The sequence below is a fragment of the Condylura cristata genome, unplaced genomic scaffold (genome assembly GCF_000260355.1).
Source record: "Condylura cristata isolate star-nosed mole 26May11 unplaced genomic scaffold, ConCri1.0 scaffold00020, whole genome shotgun sequence".
Lineage (NCBI taxonomy): Eukaryota > Metazoa > Chordata > Mammalia > Eulipotyphla > Talpidae > Condylura > Condylura cristata.
In genome coordinates, this window is record NW_004567121.1 from 5,287,319 (window position 1) to 5,307,689 (window position 20,371).

General features: G+C 44.2%; 1 protein-coding gene across 2 annotated transcripts in view; it reads right to left on the reverse strand.

The window, feature by feature from the left end:
* The window catches only part of TBC1D8 (TBC1 domain family, member 8 (with GRAM domain)), a 91,157-nt gene that overhangs the window by 27,057 nt on the left and 43,729 nt on the right, over positions 1 to 20,371 (reverse strand). For both annotated transcript variants that reach the window (XM_004686168.2, XM_004686167.2), the window contains exons 3-5: positions 7,885 to 8,003; positions 3,715 to 3,943; positions 1,010 to 1,250 (exon numbers count right to left, since the gene is read on the reverse strand). In XM_004686168.2, the coding sequence (XP_004686225.1) occupies positions 1,010 to 1,250; positions 3,715 to 3,943; positions 7,885 to 8,003 (589 nt within the window). The remainder of the gene's footprint in view (positions 1 to 1,009; positions 1,251 to 3,714; positions 3,944 to 7,884; positions 8,004 to 20,371) is intronic.

A 20,371-nucleotide genomic window follows, 5' to 3' on the forward strand; every position in this document is an offset into this window, starting at 1 on the left:
GATCAGAAGTGAAATTAAAGGCAAAATTATATATATATATATATATATATATATATATATATATATATTTGGTTCACCACTGTTTATACAAGGAATCCAGAACCATCAAGTTCATAGAAAGTAGCATCGTGGCCTCTAGGGCTGGGGGTGGTAGAACGGGAGTTACTGTTGGTGGGTACTGGGTGTCAGATCTGCGAGAAGAGTCCCTGCAATGGGTGGTGATGGCAGCAGAATGCAGTGCACTTAATACCACTGGCCCATACACTGAAAAATGGTTAAAATTGTAAATTACATGGTGGTTGTTTTGTTTTTTTCAACGATCAGGAGTCATTGAAGTTGTATTTTAAAATAGCAGTGGTAATTCTACATCTACATCAAAAACATCCAACCAGGACAGCACTTTACCGGTAACTTGTTTTTCAAAGGAGTCGGCTGGAATCATGCACCTTTTCATCAGCACTGCAGTACCCACTGTGAACCACAGTCAAGAACCACAGTCAAGTTCAAACACCACAGTTTGCATTATAGAAAATAAAGTTGAACTAGGTAATAATGAAGTTGACGTGACAAGCAACGGCCTCTGAAGTCTACAATGGGTACCAGTGTAAGGCAAATAAAAAATATTGACTGTCAATAAGTCATATTTCTAGTTAAATAGGAAAATGCCAAATTTCTTAATGCTCACTAATGAAGCATAATGCTAAAGAGAATTTTATCATGCATCCGCCCATATTACATTCTGTAGAAATATTTTCATGAAAATCAACTTTGAATAGATGAGGAAAAAAAAGAAGTGGATCTACAAGTCAAAGCCTACTGCAGATAGGAAGTAGGCAGTAATCACTGCCAGTCTTTACCTCTGTCACTATCAACGGCATAGGAAAATCCGTATTACGCTACAGGGAAATTTAGAGCTAGGACAAGCACAGCTATAAAGCACAGGCCGTCACTGCAGTTCACCAGGCTGGCCCTGTGCAGGTGAGGGACACCTAGCAGCAAACACACCTACCTCTTGGTGATCTGGCTTGGCTCCTGCAGGTCTGGGTCAAGGTCAAAGCCCTCATTATCCAGTAGCCTGCGGAGTGTCACATCCGCCAGCTGCTCCATGATCTTGAACACCTCATCGAGGTTTAGGAACATGGAGAAGTCTCGCTCCTTGCTCTGAGTGGTGATTCGAATAGTATCAGTCAGAAAGACATTGGACGTTCTCTCTAACTTCTGGACATCGACCCAAGGGACTACAAGCTTAACTGGAAGAGAAAAAAGGCAAATACAAACTTTACCCTAAAGTCTGAGCCAAACTTAAATATGTCAGCAAACAGTTCAAGGCTCTCCTCAAGTTGAAATGCAAATACCTTTAAACCAGCACAACTTCTTGAGTGCGCTGTTAGAAACCAACTCATATTCTAATGGTTTTCATTAAGATGTATGTAAAATGTTTAATGTTGCTGTCTACTATACACATTTGGGGACATCATTCTGTAATACCAAGTTAATAATGTCAAAACTTTCAAGAACATTTAAGCTTGAATATTTGCAAAATATGCAAATATTTTGGTTTCAAAAGCAGCATAGTATAAGTTATGGGGGTGGGGAGTGCAAGAGAGGATTATTCCTGATGGTTTAGAGAACCAGGCTTTTAACATTGAGACTGGGTCAAATGACACTTGGTAGAGTCATTGAAGATAGGGTACAAGTGGTTTTTATGGAACTCTTTTAAAGTAGTACAGTACAAATAGTACATTTTATAGACAAAGTGCACTGTTCTCAGAAATGTTTCCAATACAGCGGCTCAAGCACTATGCTGAGCAAATGGGGAAGAGACACATGTGACAGCTTAAAACAGTAACAGCTGTCTAACACGGGAATAAATTGTTTTCCCCAAATTGTATCATCCTAACAAAATTAGGTTTAGTGACAATGACTGATAACTCATTTTCCTTTTCAAGTGAAGGAAGGGATGATGCAAGTGTTTTTATTTCCACCATTTCTTTGCATCATTTTGCAGTGATGTTTTCAGGGTTTTAATAATTTTAGGTCACAGGTCTACATCGGGTTTAGAAGAGCTTCAGCACTCCCAGTTGCTTGCATAGTCTTTCATATACACTCCATCTACACATCAACGTTCACCCATTAAACACCTACTTTGTGCTGAGCTTTTTCAAAAAGTGAAATCAGACATGTAAACAAACAAGCTACCCTGACTTAACAGGCCCCAAAATAGAAGCAACTATGGTATAGAGACCAGGGAAGGTCCCTGGAGATGATAAAATCAGAACTGAATTTTAAAGGATGAGCAGCAGTTTCCAAATATAGATAAGCGAGGAAGGGCAGGAAAGACAGGGTGTTAATTTCAGAAAGTAGCAGAACAAGGATGACAAAGGTGAGGCCAGCGCACATTCCAGGCTGGGGAAGGGCTGCGTGCGGGTGTGTGTGCCCAGCCTCAGGGCTGAGCTGTGGGGAGAGGGGCGGGGGCAGGCAGGGTGCAGGGGGACAGAGCTGGCTACAGCAGAACCCAAGGAATCCCCTCCACTGGTTTACCTGATGCAGAAAGAAAAAATTACCCATCCACCTGTAACTGGGTGGTCCCTAGGAAAAGGGGAAGTTCCAGGTTCCCTGCCCCTGCCAGAGGTAGGGTGGAGCTGAGCAGAGAAAAGGAGCAAAAGAGAAGGAATCTGAAGGGAGAAGGAAGAAGGATGGAGAGCCAGAAGGAGACCTGAGGAAGCCTGAGGAGCAATGGGAGACATGTGAAGAAACCGTGTTTATTTCTTGGTCCTGAACTGGTTGAAAGATATGGGTGAGAGACCCGTGGGGAGGTTGACTATGGCAGTGTTTATACTGATTTTGATTTTGCTCTTTTCCTCCCAGACATGTCTGGCCATTTCTGACCCTTTTCCATGGGTCCCATCCAGAAGATGCTTTAGCCTTATAGCGGGCTTTCAGGCCGTGCTTTGGGCCAATCCCTTTTGCGTTGACTTTTGCCCACGAGGGGAAGGGTAACTTCAGGTATTTGATTTAGAAATTATAGTCTTTGTCTTCTGTATTGTATACTCACTGTATTAAAGTCCCTTTTCACTAAAGTCTTATGTGTTTTGCCTTGATGCGGCGGATGGCAGAACCTATTTAGAGCAGCAGGTGTGGGGGTTCAATGGTGCCTCTTTCTCTGCCCTGTATCACATCCATACTACCCTGTAAGGGCGTCTGAAACATATCTAGTTTTGGAAGAAGTGTCAATGGGAAAGACACTGGGGGCTTTTCTTTTTTACTTTAGAATTCCCTGGCTTGTATGGTGACTGCCACAGAATAAATCGAGACCCTAAGGACAAGGAGAAAAGTTCCTTTGCAACTGTGTACCCAGCTTCTCCAGAGCTTTCTGACCTTTCAGGCAGAATGAGTGTGAGAAGACCCTGTACCACAGCAGCAGTACATTTCACTCCTTCAGAATTATGCACCATCAGTTATAACATGGAATAATAAAAATGCTCTAGCAACTAAATGGAGTGACATGGAAACTTTTAAGGCAACAGAAAATGTGAATTCTCACCACAGCAGACCCCTTCTTGATAGTAGCATACACCACTGAATAGATGGGTATGCACAGTCATTTGGAAATTAAGCAAATACCATCTATTATCACAATCACTTATTTAAATCTTTTTGCTTCTAGTTCTTTAGGCTCGTAAGTTGTCTGGGGACCAGCATGGCCTCACTTACGCTCCTTGCCCAGGAAGAAGGAGTAGAAGCAGAGGTGGTTGATGCTGAGGTACAGCCAGCCTTGGCGGGGGACCCTGCCCTTCCAGCAGCAGCAGGAATAATAGGTGACCAGCTTCTCTGCCTCGGGGAAGTTGAACCTGGCCTCGAACTTCACCAAGGCTTCTCGGAACTTCTCGGGCTCCTCTTCCTGCTCAGCAAGCCTGCTGCTCGTCTCCTCCGCAATCAGAGCCTGGCACAGAAAGAGAAAGGGGCCTGTGTGGTGAGGAGGGCGAACGGAGGTGAAGGAGGGGTGCCAAGAGGAAGGACAGCCGGGCACAGACACCAGGAGTCTGTACTGCCCGACACAGGCTGGATGAGAAGTATTCACCAAATCATTTGTCAGCCACCCAGAAACACGGTCACAATCGGAAAGAAAAAAACCAGTAGATGGAAAATTGAAGAACAAGACTCTCACTTGGCTATTTACCAGCCACGGGGCTTTGGGCAAGTCACTGACTTCTGATTCTCAACCGATTACTAGTTGGGGTATCTTCTTGCTCATCCCTCCAGGGACAGGACTAAGTGACTGGTTCTGGCAAGTGCATTTAAGCAATCAACCCTGAGGTACCACCCAAGTTTAAATTAGAAGTTAAAATTGAGCATCTTCCTCGTTAGACTCAAAAACATTAGCAATAAAGCTAACACCAGCCTGTTGGAGGAATACAAAGGAAAATTCCCCCTCCCTTTTGGGTTTCTCTCAGGTTGCTTATGCAATCAAATTAACATCAGACAGGAGAAAAGAACAAATTTAATTACATGTGTATGGAGAATCTACACAGATGTCAATTCTAAAGCAAATGGGGAGAAATGGAGGAATATATGATAAGCTGAGGAATGGAACAGATGCCTAGGGCTTCAAGGAGAGAGGCAGAGACATGCAAAGATCACATACTCTGTCTTTAGATGTTTGCCTCCCATGTGGAAAGGTTTCTATGGTAGAAAAGTTTGTTTCTGATACAAATTGTAATTCTAGGTAATACCTCCAATCATCATTCTCCAAGGTAATTATGGGAGTGGTAAAAGTTTCTCACGAGCTGGAGGACCCTAGACTGACCTCAGTTCAAAACAATCCATATGTCAGTGTCATCTTGGGACAGCCTGTTCAGTTTGATACCTGATACATTTCGCATGGTCTTGTACAGTAGAAAAGGAGTTTGTTGGCCAAGGTTTCAGAAGTCAAGAATCCCTTCAAAGCATTCTAGTCCTTTGACTTTGGACTGGGAGTAAGGACTTTGAAGGAAAGCTTCTAAATCAATGATTGTTTTTCTGGTAACAAATAATACTAGGGCCCTTCCTGGTAGCACAGTGGGTTAAAGTGCAGCGCTGCAAGCGAGCCACAGCCACTTCAGTGTAAGTTCAATCCCCAGCCCCAGAGGTGACCCATGTGGCACAGCAGACCTCTCCTGCCCTGCCCGCTGCTCCCCTCAGCAGTGCACTTCGTCGATCTGCCTGTTCTGCTCCCCACTCTGTCTCTGGTGAGTCCTCTTACTGCCCCTGAACTTCTGGCTTGTACCCCAGTTCTGTATGAATGAAATATATATATATATGAAAAATAAATAAATACAAAGAAAAAAAAAATACTAGGGATCGTTTCCTATCCTGGGGTAAGGTGGTGGAAGTGCCTAGCATTTTAGCCCAGAGACTGTTGTAAAAGGTGTTTCACAAGCTCTTACCCCATTCCTGTGAGTCAATGCACATTTTTACACTGAGAATTTTTCTGTTACCACATGAGAAACTGTACCAGAACTCCAGGGCCCCAGGACTCATACAATGGTATTCAGTTTTTTAAATATACTTAGAATTCTATCCTTTAACTTTATCAGCATTTGCCTTCCTTTCTACTCTTGGAGATGAGTTTTATGAAAGGTTCTATCCCTTAGTATAAGGCTACTTTGGGGGTTTTAGGGAACTGTTTCAAAACCTGCACTATACAAACTAGTTTAAAAAACTAGCTGGGTATTACCATCAATATTAAAATGGGATTTTTAGGCATCTTTAAAGCTGAAGGTTGGCAACATTTCAAATTATTTTTATCTTATGTTTTCCTTCTTTTTCATATTTCATTTAATAAGACATTAAAAATTATAAAAGTTATGAGTAAGAAGGATGACTGCTTTAAGAGCACAGTCCCTTGCTCTGGACCAGGAAGCATGAAAGGCCTTTTTAAGATGGCTCTAGAGCAGGCGGTGATGGACGCACAACAGACACCCCGATGCAGCAGCGTGGTAGCCACACGGAGCCCTGACTTCCATGGCCAGGCACAGCTCAGAACAAGGAATTTCTTTAAAGTTTCATAGTGTTCAGGATGTGAGTGGGAAAGCTCCAATTTCCAGATTCTTTGCATCTTCCCAGAGGAAAAAAGAAACTACACTGTGGCCCCAAAGGCGCCACAGCAGACCCCTCAGTTCCCAGCCCCCTGTGCAGGCCTGTAGCCTCCTTGGGACATATTTGGAAGCATTCCAATATGGGATCAGAATATGCTACCCCAAATTATGCCATTGTGGTAAGAGGATTACTTAGAGGTGAAGACAATTGGGAGTAAGGGCTTGAAGGCCAGCTTCTCAACCAAGAAATAACAGAAGTCGAGAAGTCCTTCTGCCTGACCCCCACGATCTGCCTAAACACAGACCATTGTAAAGGTATCTCTCCCTTCTGTAAAGGAAGAGGACTTAGACTAAGTCAGCTGAGATAACTCTAGACTCTTAGCAACCCAGAGACACTGAGGGAAGTCTGTAACAAACCTTACTAAAATAAGCCTGATCTTCCATTCATCCCTCCCCCTTATATCCCCACAGCTGCAACCACTAAAGCTGAAATTCCATTTCCTTTGTCTTGTGGCATCTTTACAAATTGGTCGCTCTTTGTTAAGATGCTAATAAGCTCCAAGTTCTAACCATTGAGTTTTTTGCCACTGAGTTTCTTTCACATCTGTGTATGCTGCATATGTTAATAAACTTTTTCTAATTAATCTGACTCATCAGCTTAATTCAAGAGCCTAGTCACAGAACCTGTGAGAGCAAAGCAAAGTTTTCCCTCCTCCACAGGAGGCTTCCTTCCTAAAGGAGGCTCACTGTAGCAGATCTGAATTTCCTGCCTCAAATTAGTAGGACGAACACCTAAATCAAAGAACCGGCACAGGCTATGCTTGATTTAAAAAAGTGAAGTGTGAGAAGTGTAAAATAGTAATTTCTCCAACTAAGCCACCCTGAGCAGGGCCAGGCAGTGGTGGTAACCACGAGCTGAGCAGGAGCCCGCCTCAGCCTGGTCCACCTGCCAGAAGTCGGGGGAAACCAGAGAACACCGCCACGATGTCCAGACTCAGCAGACCTCTGTTACCTACCTGACCCCACAAGTATCCCCAGCCTCCATAGGAAAAGGGTTCTTCCTTTTATCCCTTTAAGTTAGAGAATTCACTTTGAGACCCTTCGCTAAAAGCTAACACACTTATGTTAGAAAAGCAAACTTTTGTTAAAAAAAAAAAAAAGAAATAAAATTAATGGTCTTGAAGTTCTGAGGAATGAAAATTGTATCACAGGTTAATGTTTTAGAGTATTTAATAAAAGACCTAAATATAGAATGAGAAATAGCCTCTCCCTGCCTCCTAAGGTTTTTAAAGCACTGGTTACCTATCATGTAATTGCAGTGTGATCAGTTACATAGTGAAATATCAATAGATACCTCCCAAAACATCTCAAAAGTTAATCGGGTTTCATTCTGTTTGATTAGTATGTTTTAAGAATCAGCACCCACTTTTGAGAAGGAAAATGCTAGGTCCGACAAAATAGTTACCAAGTTGTCACAACTGTAAAAAAAAAAAAAAAAAATTAATAGCCAAGTAATGCTATGGCAGAAACAAATTTTTACACTGTATTTTTTCTTAGATTAAAAAACACCTTCACTTCTAAAGAAAAACAAAAATTGGGCCTGAGAATGAGGCTGTGTTTTTAGTTCAGACTGACGTACAAAGTTTTTGAGAGTTGACGAGAGTTGGACTCATCTCAGTGTATTAAATCAGCTAGCTCAGGTATAGAGGAGAAAACAGTAAGAATACAGTAAAAACGATGGAGTGCTCAAAATGTAAGGAAGTCTTACAGCAGGAAAATTGCAAAACATTAAAATCAAGGAACCCACCTTCACCTTCCCCTTCACAAAACTGGCAATGTCATCTTTATTATCAAAGACGGACAACGTATGGAGGAGATTTTGTTCCAGCCAGTCCCAATGCTGGTTTATTTCCTCTAATGTTGCACCTGAGTGAGAACAGAAAAAGACAGATCACAGGTCAGGGTCACGAATCCTGTTGATGTTATTCACCCCAGTTTCTCAGGGTGTTGGCTAGTTTGCCAGTTGAAAGGCCCCCACCAGAGCAAGGCACTCCCTCACCACAGCAGGGGGTGGGGTGGAGGAGGGGCCACACAGAACATGACTTGAGTTGCCTGGAGTCAGTGGTGTGTGCTTCATACAGTATGAGTGATGCCTGGACCCATGAACTCCTGCCACCTCCACTAAAGTCACGGACAGTTTGTTACACAGCTCCTCTAGGGCAAACAAGCCCCGAGCAGAGGTAAACTGCACAGTTGCAGGCTCTCCTGGGAGGAGGGGCCCTCAGCCCAGTTCCCAGAAGAAACTCTGGAGGAGGCTTTGCTGGCTGCCCCAGGGCAAGGCCACTTGGAGCTGGCACTGTTGAGGCATCCGCCTCCACCTAGGGCATCTCCAGCTGTTCACACTTCTGTTTTGCATCATTGACAACAGCAGCTCTTAAAAACACATGTAAAGAAGTTTAGTAGTACATTTTAACAAACACAAAAATGTTAGTATGTATATAGTCAGTTAATTTCCTTGCAAGACAACTCAAAACAAAATCACTATTATGCTTCAAGCACTCAGCATAACTGTTACCAAAAAGCTTAGTTTTAATTAGAGTTGTCTGTATTTCTTCTCAAGGGCCTTCTAGACCATGCCATCAGTCAGGGGGTTTGTGCCAGGAACTAGTCAAGCCCCTGGCTCACAGCAGAGCCTCGGTGAAACCCAGTGACCTGAAATAATCACAATCCTGGACAAGAAAAGGCAAAAGTGTTTGAGAAAAGATAGAGGTCTGGCCACAAGGTCATGGTTTCCTAAATGTAATGGGAGAGACCATCCTCAGAAAAATGAAGGCTACCAGACAAAAAGTACAGAACAACCCTGCCAACCTCAGCGGTACCATGCCTCTTACGCAGAAGTACGGTGGCATTTTAACTGTGAACTTTGTGTCATTTGCAGCTTCCTCTTCCCAGAATGTAAATGCACGTTAAGATCTTATCAATACCCCAGCATAGAAATGCCAGAGAACTTACTCTGAACCTGTACATTTGGTTGGGGCCAGTGAGTAACAAGAATAACTATTAGTATTTTTGTTCTAAAATGGACAGTTTGAGGAGTAGTAAACGAAAGAGTCAAAGAATACCTCATTAAGTGAATTTTAAATAATGGTATTTAAATCCTGTAGTCTCCTACTTTTTTTTTTTTTTTTTGAGTATGGCATCAGCAGTGGTTCTTTGGCCATTGCTGAAGTCAGTCTTCTCACCATGGGAGGACCAGTTACAAAGCTGTCCCTGCCCAATGTGTCTGCCAGGTCAAGATTCACAGGCCTTGTATTAAGAGCACTTGACAAGTATCTAATCAGCTCTTGTTGCTGTAACAGACCACAGACTGAGAGGCTTCGACAGACCTTTTCTAAAGTTCTAAAGTCCAAGAGCAAGTGCTAAGATAATAGGATCCTAGTGATAACCTCTTCCTGGCTTGTAGACCGTTGCCTTCTCAAAGTATTCTCAAACAGCAGAAAGAAACCTATTGACTATCCCCACAAGGACGCTAGTTCCAGCAGAGACTGGCCCTCACCTAACCCTAATTAACTCCCAAAGGCTTTACCTCCAAAGAGCATCACATTGGGGTTTAGGGCTTCAAATATGAATGGGGGAGAGGGTGAAAACCATCCTGTCCGTGATTAACAGTGATTGTGTCCAGTTATCCTTCAACCCAACCTCCATAAACCCACTGGGGTTTACAAGAGCAAGGTTTCTGGGCCTGGCCTGGCCTTCCTGCTTTGGACTTGGTTCTCCTTACCACTTTGCTGTTGGGCCCTGCTCACTCGGCCCTGGGTCCTGTGTGACTGGCTGGATACCTGCCTAGTAAGGGATGGATGATTTCGGAGTTTGACTGAGAGCCTATTATTTGAAATTATCTCTTCTGTCTGTCTCTTTAATGGAAGCTTCTCACCCACTAAATATCTTTTCGAAGGGTGAGAAAGACCCTTACAGCCAGAGAGCACATATATCACACATGACAGCTCTGACCCTTAAAACAGGAAAATGGGATTTTTCCCCCCAAATGGTCTGGAGTCTGTGGGTACCCCTAAGGTTTGACTGGTATCAAACTTAGGCCCCACATGATGTTCTTGCCCCTCATTCTGTGATGATACGGCCTGGGCGTACATCTGGTTTACCAGACTCTAGTTTAGGTCTCCTTACCAGTTTAGTGTCTTCAGATGGCAACTATGCAGATGTCAGTCAAACAAAACACCCCCTAAACATGGTGGGTCAGCAATGTTGGCTTTATAGTGGGCAACAGGACTTCACACAATCTCAAGAAGGTCTTTAGAGAAGCCAATAAACTTGCACAGGCACCTTGGGAGTGGTCAGGTCTCTGATCTCTAGCACTTATAGGTTTTCTCTCTAGACCTGCATCCTTTACTATCTAACATAATAAAATCAACAGGTCAATTATTTAAAGGAAGGGATAAACGGAAAAAGGACTGTGTTGCTTTCAATCTTTTGCTTCTTTTTAAAAGGAAAAAAAGGGAGGCTTAGAGGAATGCAAAAGAATAAGAAGGGAGAGGACTGGCCCTTGTAACCTTTCTATTCTAGGCACTCTCATTGATGTGTAATGAAGACTGACTGAGGAAATGGGAGGTTCAAATACTTCTCCATGGTCAAATATTGAACGAAAGGCAAACTGGAGTATGAGCTCATTCTCTACAACCTTGCAGTACCCTAGGGTGTGCCCATAATGAACTGCATTTCAATTTTTAAGTAACATTCATATGACCTTTAGATCCAGTACTTCTTACAACTCAACACTAAAAAACCCATTTTGAACTTAAACCTAGAATGAGTTCTCTGTCCTTGCAATTACATTTTTCTGAGTGCATATTCCCCAGTGATAAACACATCCTTCCATTAAGTTCACAGAAACAGCTACCTGAGTGTGTCTTCCTCAAGCAGTAAACATACATCACAAATAGATTTCTAATCAAGCCCCAGCATAATATGCCATGTGGAATTAAGACTAAGACAGGGCCCTCCCTGGTGGCACAGTGGGTTAATGCACAGCATCATGAAGCTCGCCACAGCCGCTGCAGCACAGTTCAATCCCCAGGCCAGGGAGGTGATCCACATGGCGCAGCAGACCTCTCTTGACCCACCCACTGCTCCCTTCAGCAGTGAACTTCGTGGATCTGCCTGTTCTGCTCCACACTCTTCCTCTGGTGAATCCTCGCCACTCCTGCACCTCTGGCTTATAACCCAGTTCTGTATGCATCAATAAATAAATATTAAAAAAAAAAAAAGACTTAAGACAAAAATCAAGTAATTTAGACTTTTTTTTTTAAGATTTATTTATTTGTGGCCCTCCCTAGTGGCACAGCGGGTTAAAACACAGCACTAAGAAGCCAAAGCCACTTCCAGCATGAGTTCGATCCCCGCCTGCCCCGGAGGTGACCACATGGCACGGCAGACCTCTCCTGACCCGGCAGACCTCTCCTGACCTGCCCGCTGCTCCCTCAGCAGTGTACTTCGTCGATCTGCCTGTTCTGCTCCCCACTCTGTCCCTGGTGAATCCTCTCACCCTCCGCATCTCTGGACTGTACCCCAGTTCAGTATGAATAAATCTTTAAAAAAAAAAAAGGATTTATTTGTGCTTACAGAACTGGGGTACAGACCAGAGATGTAGGGGCGGTGAGAGGGTTCACCAGAGACGGAGTGAGCATTGCTGAGGGGAGCAGCAGGCGGGTCAGGAGAGGTCTGTCCCACCATGTGGTCACCTCCGGGGCAGGCGGGGATCTTAGTGCTGTGCTTTAACCGACTGCGTGACCAGGAAGGGCCTTTTTTTTTTTTTTTTAAGATTTATTTATTCATACAGAGCTGGGGTACAAGCCAGAGGTACAGGGACAGTGAGGCTTCACCAGAGAGAGTAGGGAGTAGAACAAGCAAGCAGATTGACAAAGTACGCTGCTGTGGGGAGCAGTGGGCTGGTCAGCAGAGGTCTGCCGCGTCATATGGGTCACCTCTGGGGCCAGGGATCGAACTCACACTGAAGCAGTTGCAGCCAGCTTGCAGTTCTGTGTCCTAACCCTTGCACCACCAGGGAGGGCCCTAGACATTTATTCTTTAAAAACTGTTCTATCTACAGAGGAGGAACTTAAGACAGCAAATGATAAAATAAGACCAAGTTTACCCTTTGAAAAAGAAAAACACACAAGCTCTCACTGAGTTGCTGCTCCGTTTCCTTACAGTGCACACGACTCCTGAGTAGAAGACACAGCCGTCTGCCTCTGCCAGCAAAGACAATCAATATGATGAAACTTTTCCACCCAACTGTCTATTTCCTAGGAAAGTTGCCAAATGTCAGGGAAATTTTCCAAACTACAGTTTCCTCTACAGGAAAGTTCTACAAAGGGCTTCACAAATCCCTTAAGTCAATGCAAGCCAAATGCGCAGTTGTGACCTCATAAGATTACAAAAGAAAGTCACTCAACATAGCGTGCACGAGAGCTCTGAACCTACACCACAGCACTGTTTTTCCATTACATCAAGTAGCCCATTACACAACGCTTATTTTAAAAAATAAGATGTGCCACTATATAAGAGCACCTATCAATACTAACTTAGGAAATTCATTAAAGCTGTGCATACATTTGTCTGTCTGTGGGTCATAGTCAAACTTACCAAATCACAGACATACAAGTGATGGGAAATAGAGAGAAGAGAAAGTAAGTGAGAAGTTGCCTCCACTACGGGAGCAAAATGATTTCAAGGCTATACATTAACTTACCACTACAGCAGTATTTCCACCACTGCTGCTACGCAGCTTCTAAAACCCAGCCAGAGGAGTGCTGGGGGCACGACCTGAATTACTTTCACACAGATTTTAATGAGGCAGGTCTAATACCCCTGGTGATCATATCTGGAGACAGGACTTTAGGAGGTGATTCAGAGTAAATGAGGTTCTAAAAACGGGGTTCTGATCCAGTAGAACTGATGTCCTTAAGAAGGAGGAGATACCAAGGATTACCATCATAGTGAGAAAGCAGTTGTCTGAAAGCCCAGGAGAGGCCTTGGGAAAAACCAAGGCCTGCCATACCTTGATTTTGAAATTCTAGCTTCTAGGACTATAAGAAAATTAAGTTCTGTTGCCTAAGTCCCACAGTCTGGATTTTGCTACTGCTGCCAAGCAGATGAACACAGCTGTCTGAAAGCAAAAAGTATAGGAGCACAGTCATACACCACATATTTTAGTCAAAGACAAACCACATACACCACAGTGGCCCCAACAGGTCAGTATGCAGTGTAGTGGTCCCAAAAGCTTAGGTGTGTAGTGAGCTATACCACCAAGGTTTGTGTAACTATACTAATTACACAATGTTCTCACAACATCAGAATCACCCAGCCACACATTTCTTAAGTAACATCCCAGTGGATACTGTCATATGGCAACCCATGACCACACCGTGACTGACGTTCAATTAGCAGATGACACTTTGCTAAGGCCCTCATTTTTTCAGGAAAAGATTCCTCTCCAAGAAAACCAAAGTTCAGTAGAGCTTAAACATTATCCCAAAATCAGAAGTCAAAAATCAGACTAAGTGCCATCCAAGACTAACTTAGAGTATCAGAGACATCAATGATGATCACCAACCAAATAACCCTGGTCTTTCTAAACTAAGCAACCCTACATTCTAAGAACAGTCAACGGGGCAGGCAGACATCACTTCCTGGATGCCAAGGAAGCTCTGGGAGCTCAGATATGTGTGCTTATAGTATTAGTCAAACTTGAAAAATATTTCAGACTTTCATTATTTTTTCAGACTTCTTTTTCCCTGTTTTCTGTTTTCTCCTCCTCTCCTCCAGCCCCCACTCCCACACCCCTACCCCTGCCTTTTCCCAGGACCTCAGCTGCATGTATTTGAGATGCTTACAGTTGATTTTCTAGGCAGAATAAACCTAAAGTACAGAGGAAACCACCCCTGAGGGCTGGCTCCTCTGGTCCTAAAGGCTGCACTCTCCCCTGTGACGCACGGGGGACACCGGAACCTGGGAGCAGGGGGCAGCTCCCAAGAGCCGAGTCACTTTGTAACTAACACACAGTATTTATTCTCTTGTTTCCTCAGGAGTACTTTCAGGAAATAAAGCAAGCATCTCATTGTCTACCTACAGCTTCTGCACAAAAACAGCCATAAATAACTTGAGTCGAGCATCAGTTCCAACAAATAAATGCTTCTCTCTGCAAAATAGTACCTAGATGAATTAAGTGTCTTCCCCAGTGACCTATGTCCCAAGTTACAACAAAACAGCCATTCCATGTCCACAGCTCAGAGCTGTCCCACTGAAATAGTAAAAGATGTCTATTGCTCAAACTCTCAGTAAAAAAACAACTCAGTAAAAATTGTAAGAGAGGGATGGACCAGAGACTAATTTCAAAAACTTCACATTCTTAAAGTGGATCCTCTAACATTTAATCTATACATCGGAAAAGAAACGTTTATAGGAATACGTGTTATTATCAACATTGCATCGTCATGACTGACAGTAAAAGTCCCATCAAGCTCCTTAAAAGGAAAGGCTGAGGCATGGCTACCTGACATATGAGGAAGGGTTTGTAAAGTCAGAACTGAAAGCAGGACAAGAAAACGGGATGGGGAATTTCACATGACCTGAGTTTCATAATTATTTAAATCCAGTTCTCTCTCTAGCGACTCAGATATGTATATATATGAAGTTCTAGCTATGTCTGAGAAACAGCCACTCCCACAGGAGCCCAAGAGACTGCCGAGCTCAGGCAGGGAAGCTGAGAGGCGGCAGGAGCATCGGGGAGACTAACAAAGCCCAACAGGAGGGGCACTCTAGACATGAGGCGGAAGGCTTCCCTCACACGCCACATTCTCCTCGTGTCATGAAGTAATCATTTAGTAAAGAGCCATGTACCCAGTTCAAGGTCATCTAAAACCCGAATGTCTCAGCCTACTAGATGCTAAACGCCCCTCCACACGGGGCAGAGACTGCAGAAGTCAGCAGCCTGTAAGGCGCTGGAGAAGAGCGATTTCCACTTTATAAGTTTTACTTGAATTTTTTTTACAGGTCACATTTATTCTGAACTATGTCAAGTGAAAAACAAATTGAGACAGAGATTGAGACTCACTGAATGAGGGAGAAAAGAACTAATTGAGTAGGGAGCGGGGATTTTGCAATGGAGAAATCACAGGACCTCCAAGAACCTCATGCGGAGCGGAGCGTGAAATTTACAAGAAAAGCATTTTTGAAGATTTGACCTCCAATTTTGCCAGGTCTAAAAACTGGCTCAGCATTCATCTGCTTTTAAATAAGCAACATTCCTAACGGAAGAACATCTTCAGTGGGTTTTATTATTTGAGTCTAAGAAAAACTGTTGTTTTAAAACATTGAGAACATAGTGACTAACTCCCTCATTGAAAAGCAGCATCAGCCTTGGCACCCTTCAGCCTTTCCCTGCAAATCCCACATGGAAAATGCCACCCAGGCCAGTGTGGTGCTGAGAAAAAGCCCAAGTAGCCAAAAAACAAGTGTGACCACTCATCCTGGCAGCCATGAGAGTGTGCACCCAGAGAGAGAAGCTTCCTTCTACAGGCAAACTCCTGTACACCTCTCCACTTCAACCTCCTCTTGAAGTGCACAGTGAAAAAAAATCTGGCCGGCACATCCACTGCTGCTTGGTACAAAGTTCACCAAGACATTTCCTCCCACAATTAGTTCTTTCTTCAAAAAGAAAAGAAAACAGTGATATCATATATAAGATGAAAATACCAGCCATGGTCAAGGGCAGAGATAAGAGACAGCACAGCAGAAGATTCTGGAAGAACCTCACAGGACAAGACAGCCCTGGCAAGTCAAACTCCCTGCAGCTTGCTTCTTCCCTCTCCAAAGTCACATAGTTCTGCCTATGGGAACACTGCTGGGAGGATCAAGTGAGAAGGTCGGGTAAAGAGAAATGGTTTTTGTGTTGTTTTTGTTATTAAGAGAAATGTTTTTTCAACTGTACAGTATAGCTTCTATAATTTTCAATTGGCTTAAATAGACACCTCTAATTTTTTTTTTAAGATTTATTTTATTTGTGCATACAGAACTGGGGTACAGGCCAGAGGCTCAGGGGCGGTGAGAGGCTTCACCAGAGACAGAGTGGGGAGCAGAACAGGCAGATCGATGAAGTACACAGCTGAGCTGAGGGGAGCAGCGGGCGGGTCAGGAGAGGTCTGCCACGCCATGTGGTCACCTCCGGGGCAGGTGGGAATCGAACTCATGCGGAAGCGGCTTTGGATTCTCAGTGCTGTGCTTTAACCCGCTGCGCCACCAGGGAGGGCCTAGACACCTCTTGATTAGCAAAATATCATGCCCCTTTAAGGATACTTGAAATTTCAAAATCATGGTTTCTTAGCTTTCATATATATAAATGTGTATTAAATGCATTTTATCAAGCTGCACCCCGTATCCCACCTCTGCGTCAAACCCCACTCCACCCTACTCCGCCAGTGCAAGTGCTCATGGCGTGGTGCATCAGGCTCCTGCCACCATGCAGTTCCTTCATTACTTTGTTTTCCTGCTCTCCCACATTTCATGAAAGACACACACCTCACTAGCCACATGAAGACTTTGCACTTAGGCTGCCAAAAACAGTCATAAAACCAGCCAGGTGCTCTAAAATCCAGGTTCAGATCTATGAAGATATAAGTGCTAGTAAAAGGGACAAATGGTTGATGAGCTTCTCATAAAGCATCTGCCACCTTGGCCATATACTGGGCAGAACTCTGGCTGCCCTCAAGCTTAACAATCAGGCCCTCTTTCAGTAACCAGAAAAGAACCCAATCAATCAACTCCTGTGAAATATTTTTTGGGATACATTTTTGCTCTTCCATACATACACATGTTCTACTCACCTTCCACCTAACCACCACAATTAGTCAACATTAAAGGGACTCAAATTATTGCAAAGGCAATTCAATTTCTGGAACAACCGAGGCAGAAAATCCAGTCTTACAGACCTTACCTGGGTTTTGTCTGTTTCCTAAAAGCAGGCAAGGAACAACTAGGTCAATGTGCAGGCACGGTAACGAAAAGTCAGCAATAGTACTGACAGTCCCCAACCAGCAGGAATATGACACAATAAAGCAGTCGCGCACAGCCTGACTTCTCACCTGCAGCAGGACAAGGCAGGGCTGAGGTTAGCGGGCACACAGAACAGTGAAAGTCTCAATGTTCTGCCAAGACCCCAAAAGTTGTTCCTCCTGCAGGCTGGCTCTCCAGGCTCTTCCACCTGCTCTTTCTTAACTCCTCTCCTGTACGTGGCCAAGAACTGGCTCCTGGGATTCTGTTCTCCCAGCTCCATACACCACATGCTTGGTTTCTACTCATGCGACAATCACATGTGAATACAAAATGAAAATAGATACACAGTGGAGTATTACTCAGCCTTAAAAAGGAAGGACGTTCTGATACATGCTACAACAGGGATGAACCCTGAGGGCATGTGCAAAATGAGCAAGCCAGTCACAACAGGACAAATATGGGATAGTTCTCTGTTACAAGGTTACTACAGTTAAGTCAACATCATAGAGACAGGAAGTAGAATGGAGATTTCTAGCTACCATTAAGGGATGGGGGCAGGGAGAGAAGGGGAGTTGGTTGTTTCAAGGACATGGGTTTCAGACTATGAAAATGATAAAGTTTCCGGAGATGGATGGTGGTGAAGGTTGCACAATAATATGAATGAACTTAACGCCACTCATAAGTTTTACGTGGTGTGCAAATCATATCTCAAAAAAGAAAAATCAAAACCCTTGTTTTGCAGATTCCTTGACTATGAAATGGTCCTGAAGGCTCACTATGAAGCCCAGACCCAGGCCATTGCCCACTCCTGGAACATCCCTGACCCGCCATCTCAGCAAAGGCCTGGGGTCTTATTTGTGATTCAGGCACTGCAGACCCCCACGTTCCCCACAGTCTCAGTTGCCAAGCCCATTTTTATCTTTTCCATACTTGATTGCTCACTCACCCACCCACTGGTCATTGAGCACTGACTGTTTGCTATAACCTGTATGGGGCTCCGGAGGGTCAGTGGCAACCAAGGCTCAGAGAAAAGTTTCACTTTCATCAGGGAAACAGAAAAAAGGCAAAGTGACAGCAGTGCTGAATGCCAAAACCAGTGTGCCAGGATGAAGGCAGCAGCTGGCAGGGTGTTGGGGAGGCCCCGGGGCAAGCTCTGGCCTGAACGAGGGTACACGCATCTGCTCACCCCCTCTCAACAACTCACAGCCACTCACCACATATCTTCATCTACAGCGGTCAGTGATGCTCATCAAGACTTGGGCATCTCACATGTAAGTAAAACACTGTAATAGCAATTTCTCTCACCTTTCAACCCCCATTACCTATCAAATAGCAATATTCTCCACTCAAGGAACTATCAACCTACTTCTTCCATCTGATTTAAAAGAACAGAAAAAAGTCTCTTCTGTCTTCCCACATGGCCATGTAAACAGCTAAAGTCAAATGAATACATAAATCATTCTTGCAGGCCACTCTTCCTGTTCTACCATGTCCTGGTGCCGCCCAGGTCCTTCCTACAGTTCTTGTTTATGCTCTATCAGAGACATGAAACCCTGGGCAGGGATCCTTTCTCAAAGCTCAGACACAATAAAATATTAAATATGGCAAGTCAATAGCACAGTGCAGAATGCCTAAGCAACTCCCAGGAGAGGCCTAAGTATCTAAATCCATACCCCAGTCTCAAGACACAAATGCCCTTACAAATGCCCATTATTTTACCTAACCGAAGGAACGCTTCACTGGAAAAATCAATTACTTACTCAGAATTTTCTGTGAGTAAGATTACAGAGGGAAATGAAGCATCTGCCATATGTCAGGTTCAAGGCAAAAATTTAGCCAAGTGAAAACTAAAGGAAGCAGACCTTGACTCAACAGAAAGATCTGGGAATTAAATCTGCCCAGGAATGACAGCACTGATGAGGGGCATGGAGTGTGCAAGCTGCTGCCTCTTTGTGGTACACAATTTGCCCATGTACGTGTGCGCGTACATGTTCACATATATACTGTCGTATAAAGTCCCATCCTTCTATGCAGCAATTCATTTTGTGTTCCTCAAGGGTCTTGTCCTCTCTCATCTTCCTAATTCTCATTCCACCTTTACCTCAATTCCTGGGTTGCTAGCTATATTCCCCGCAGCCTGTAAGCCCAGTAGAGCAAAACCACCTTGCCCACACTCTCCAGAGAATCACAGGCACCAAGCACCTATCTGATCCCAAACATTCCAAAGAGACAGACTTTGGGGGTTGCATGCGTCCTCAAACATTTAAGACCACAGATGTTCCAATTTTTTTAAACACTGAAAAATCAGAACCGTTTAAATATCTAATCAAGAATTGGGTTAGTAAACTCTGCTACAGCCATAAGGTTAAATGGTATAGAGCTGTTGGAACTGGAAGGGAAATTACTCAAAGAAAAAGACAGATACCAGATGGTTCTACTTATGTGTGGAATACAGAGAAACCAAACAAAGGATCAGATAAAGACAAGCTTACAAACTAAGCAGTGAAAGCGACTACAGAAGTGAAGCTTCAGGGGGGAGGGCGAGAACACAGGAGGGACAGCGCACAATGGGCCACAGTGGGGGACCATGCGTAATGTAGGGTGCATTTTAGTGATTCCACCTGGAGGGGGATTCTATATTTGCAAAATCCAGCAATAAGCCAACATTACCTCAATTAAAACAAAAACCTCAAGAGCTATGTTGTATCATTTTGATTTCTGAATGCTCCCGGAGCCCCAACTGGACTAGGGCCTCTCTGGGACGACTCCCTCCCAGGACGAGCAGACCTGTGCCCCAAGTCCCCACCCCACCCACTCCTCAGAAGCCAATCTAGTGGAGACAAACATTTGAATATTCCCATCAAAGGCCCTGAATCCATGGTGAGATCAACTCTTTTGCCTGGGGTGGGCAAGAAGAGAGAAGTTGGGGATAAAGGAGAGAAAGGAGGAGGAAGAGCAGTGCAGCAGCACACCTGTCCTCTCTGCTCTTGAGGGCCAGGTAAGGGGAGGAGACCAGGTGAGACACTAAGCTGGAATAGGAGGACATCTGCGTGCACTCAGCTTATAGCCTGCCTGCTTCCAGCTCCCAGACACCTCTGAGGACTGTGGAGAGCCAGTGCCATCTGAAGACTAGCCTCAACACCGTGGGCGAGCCTGAGGCCAGGGTCTGGGAAGGCACTAAGGAGCTCGAGGGGCCAGACAGCTTAGTCTCTGGGCAGCAGTGAAGG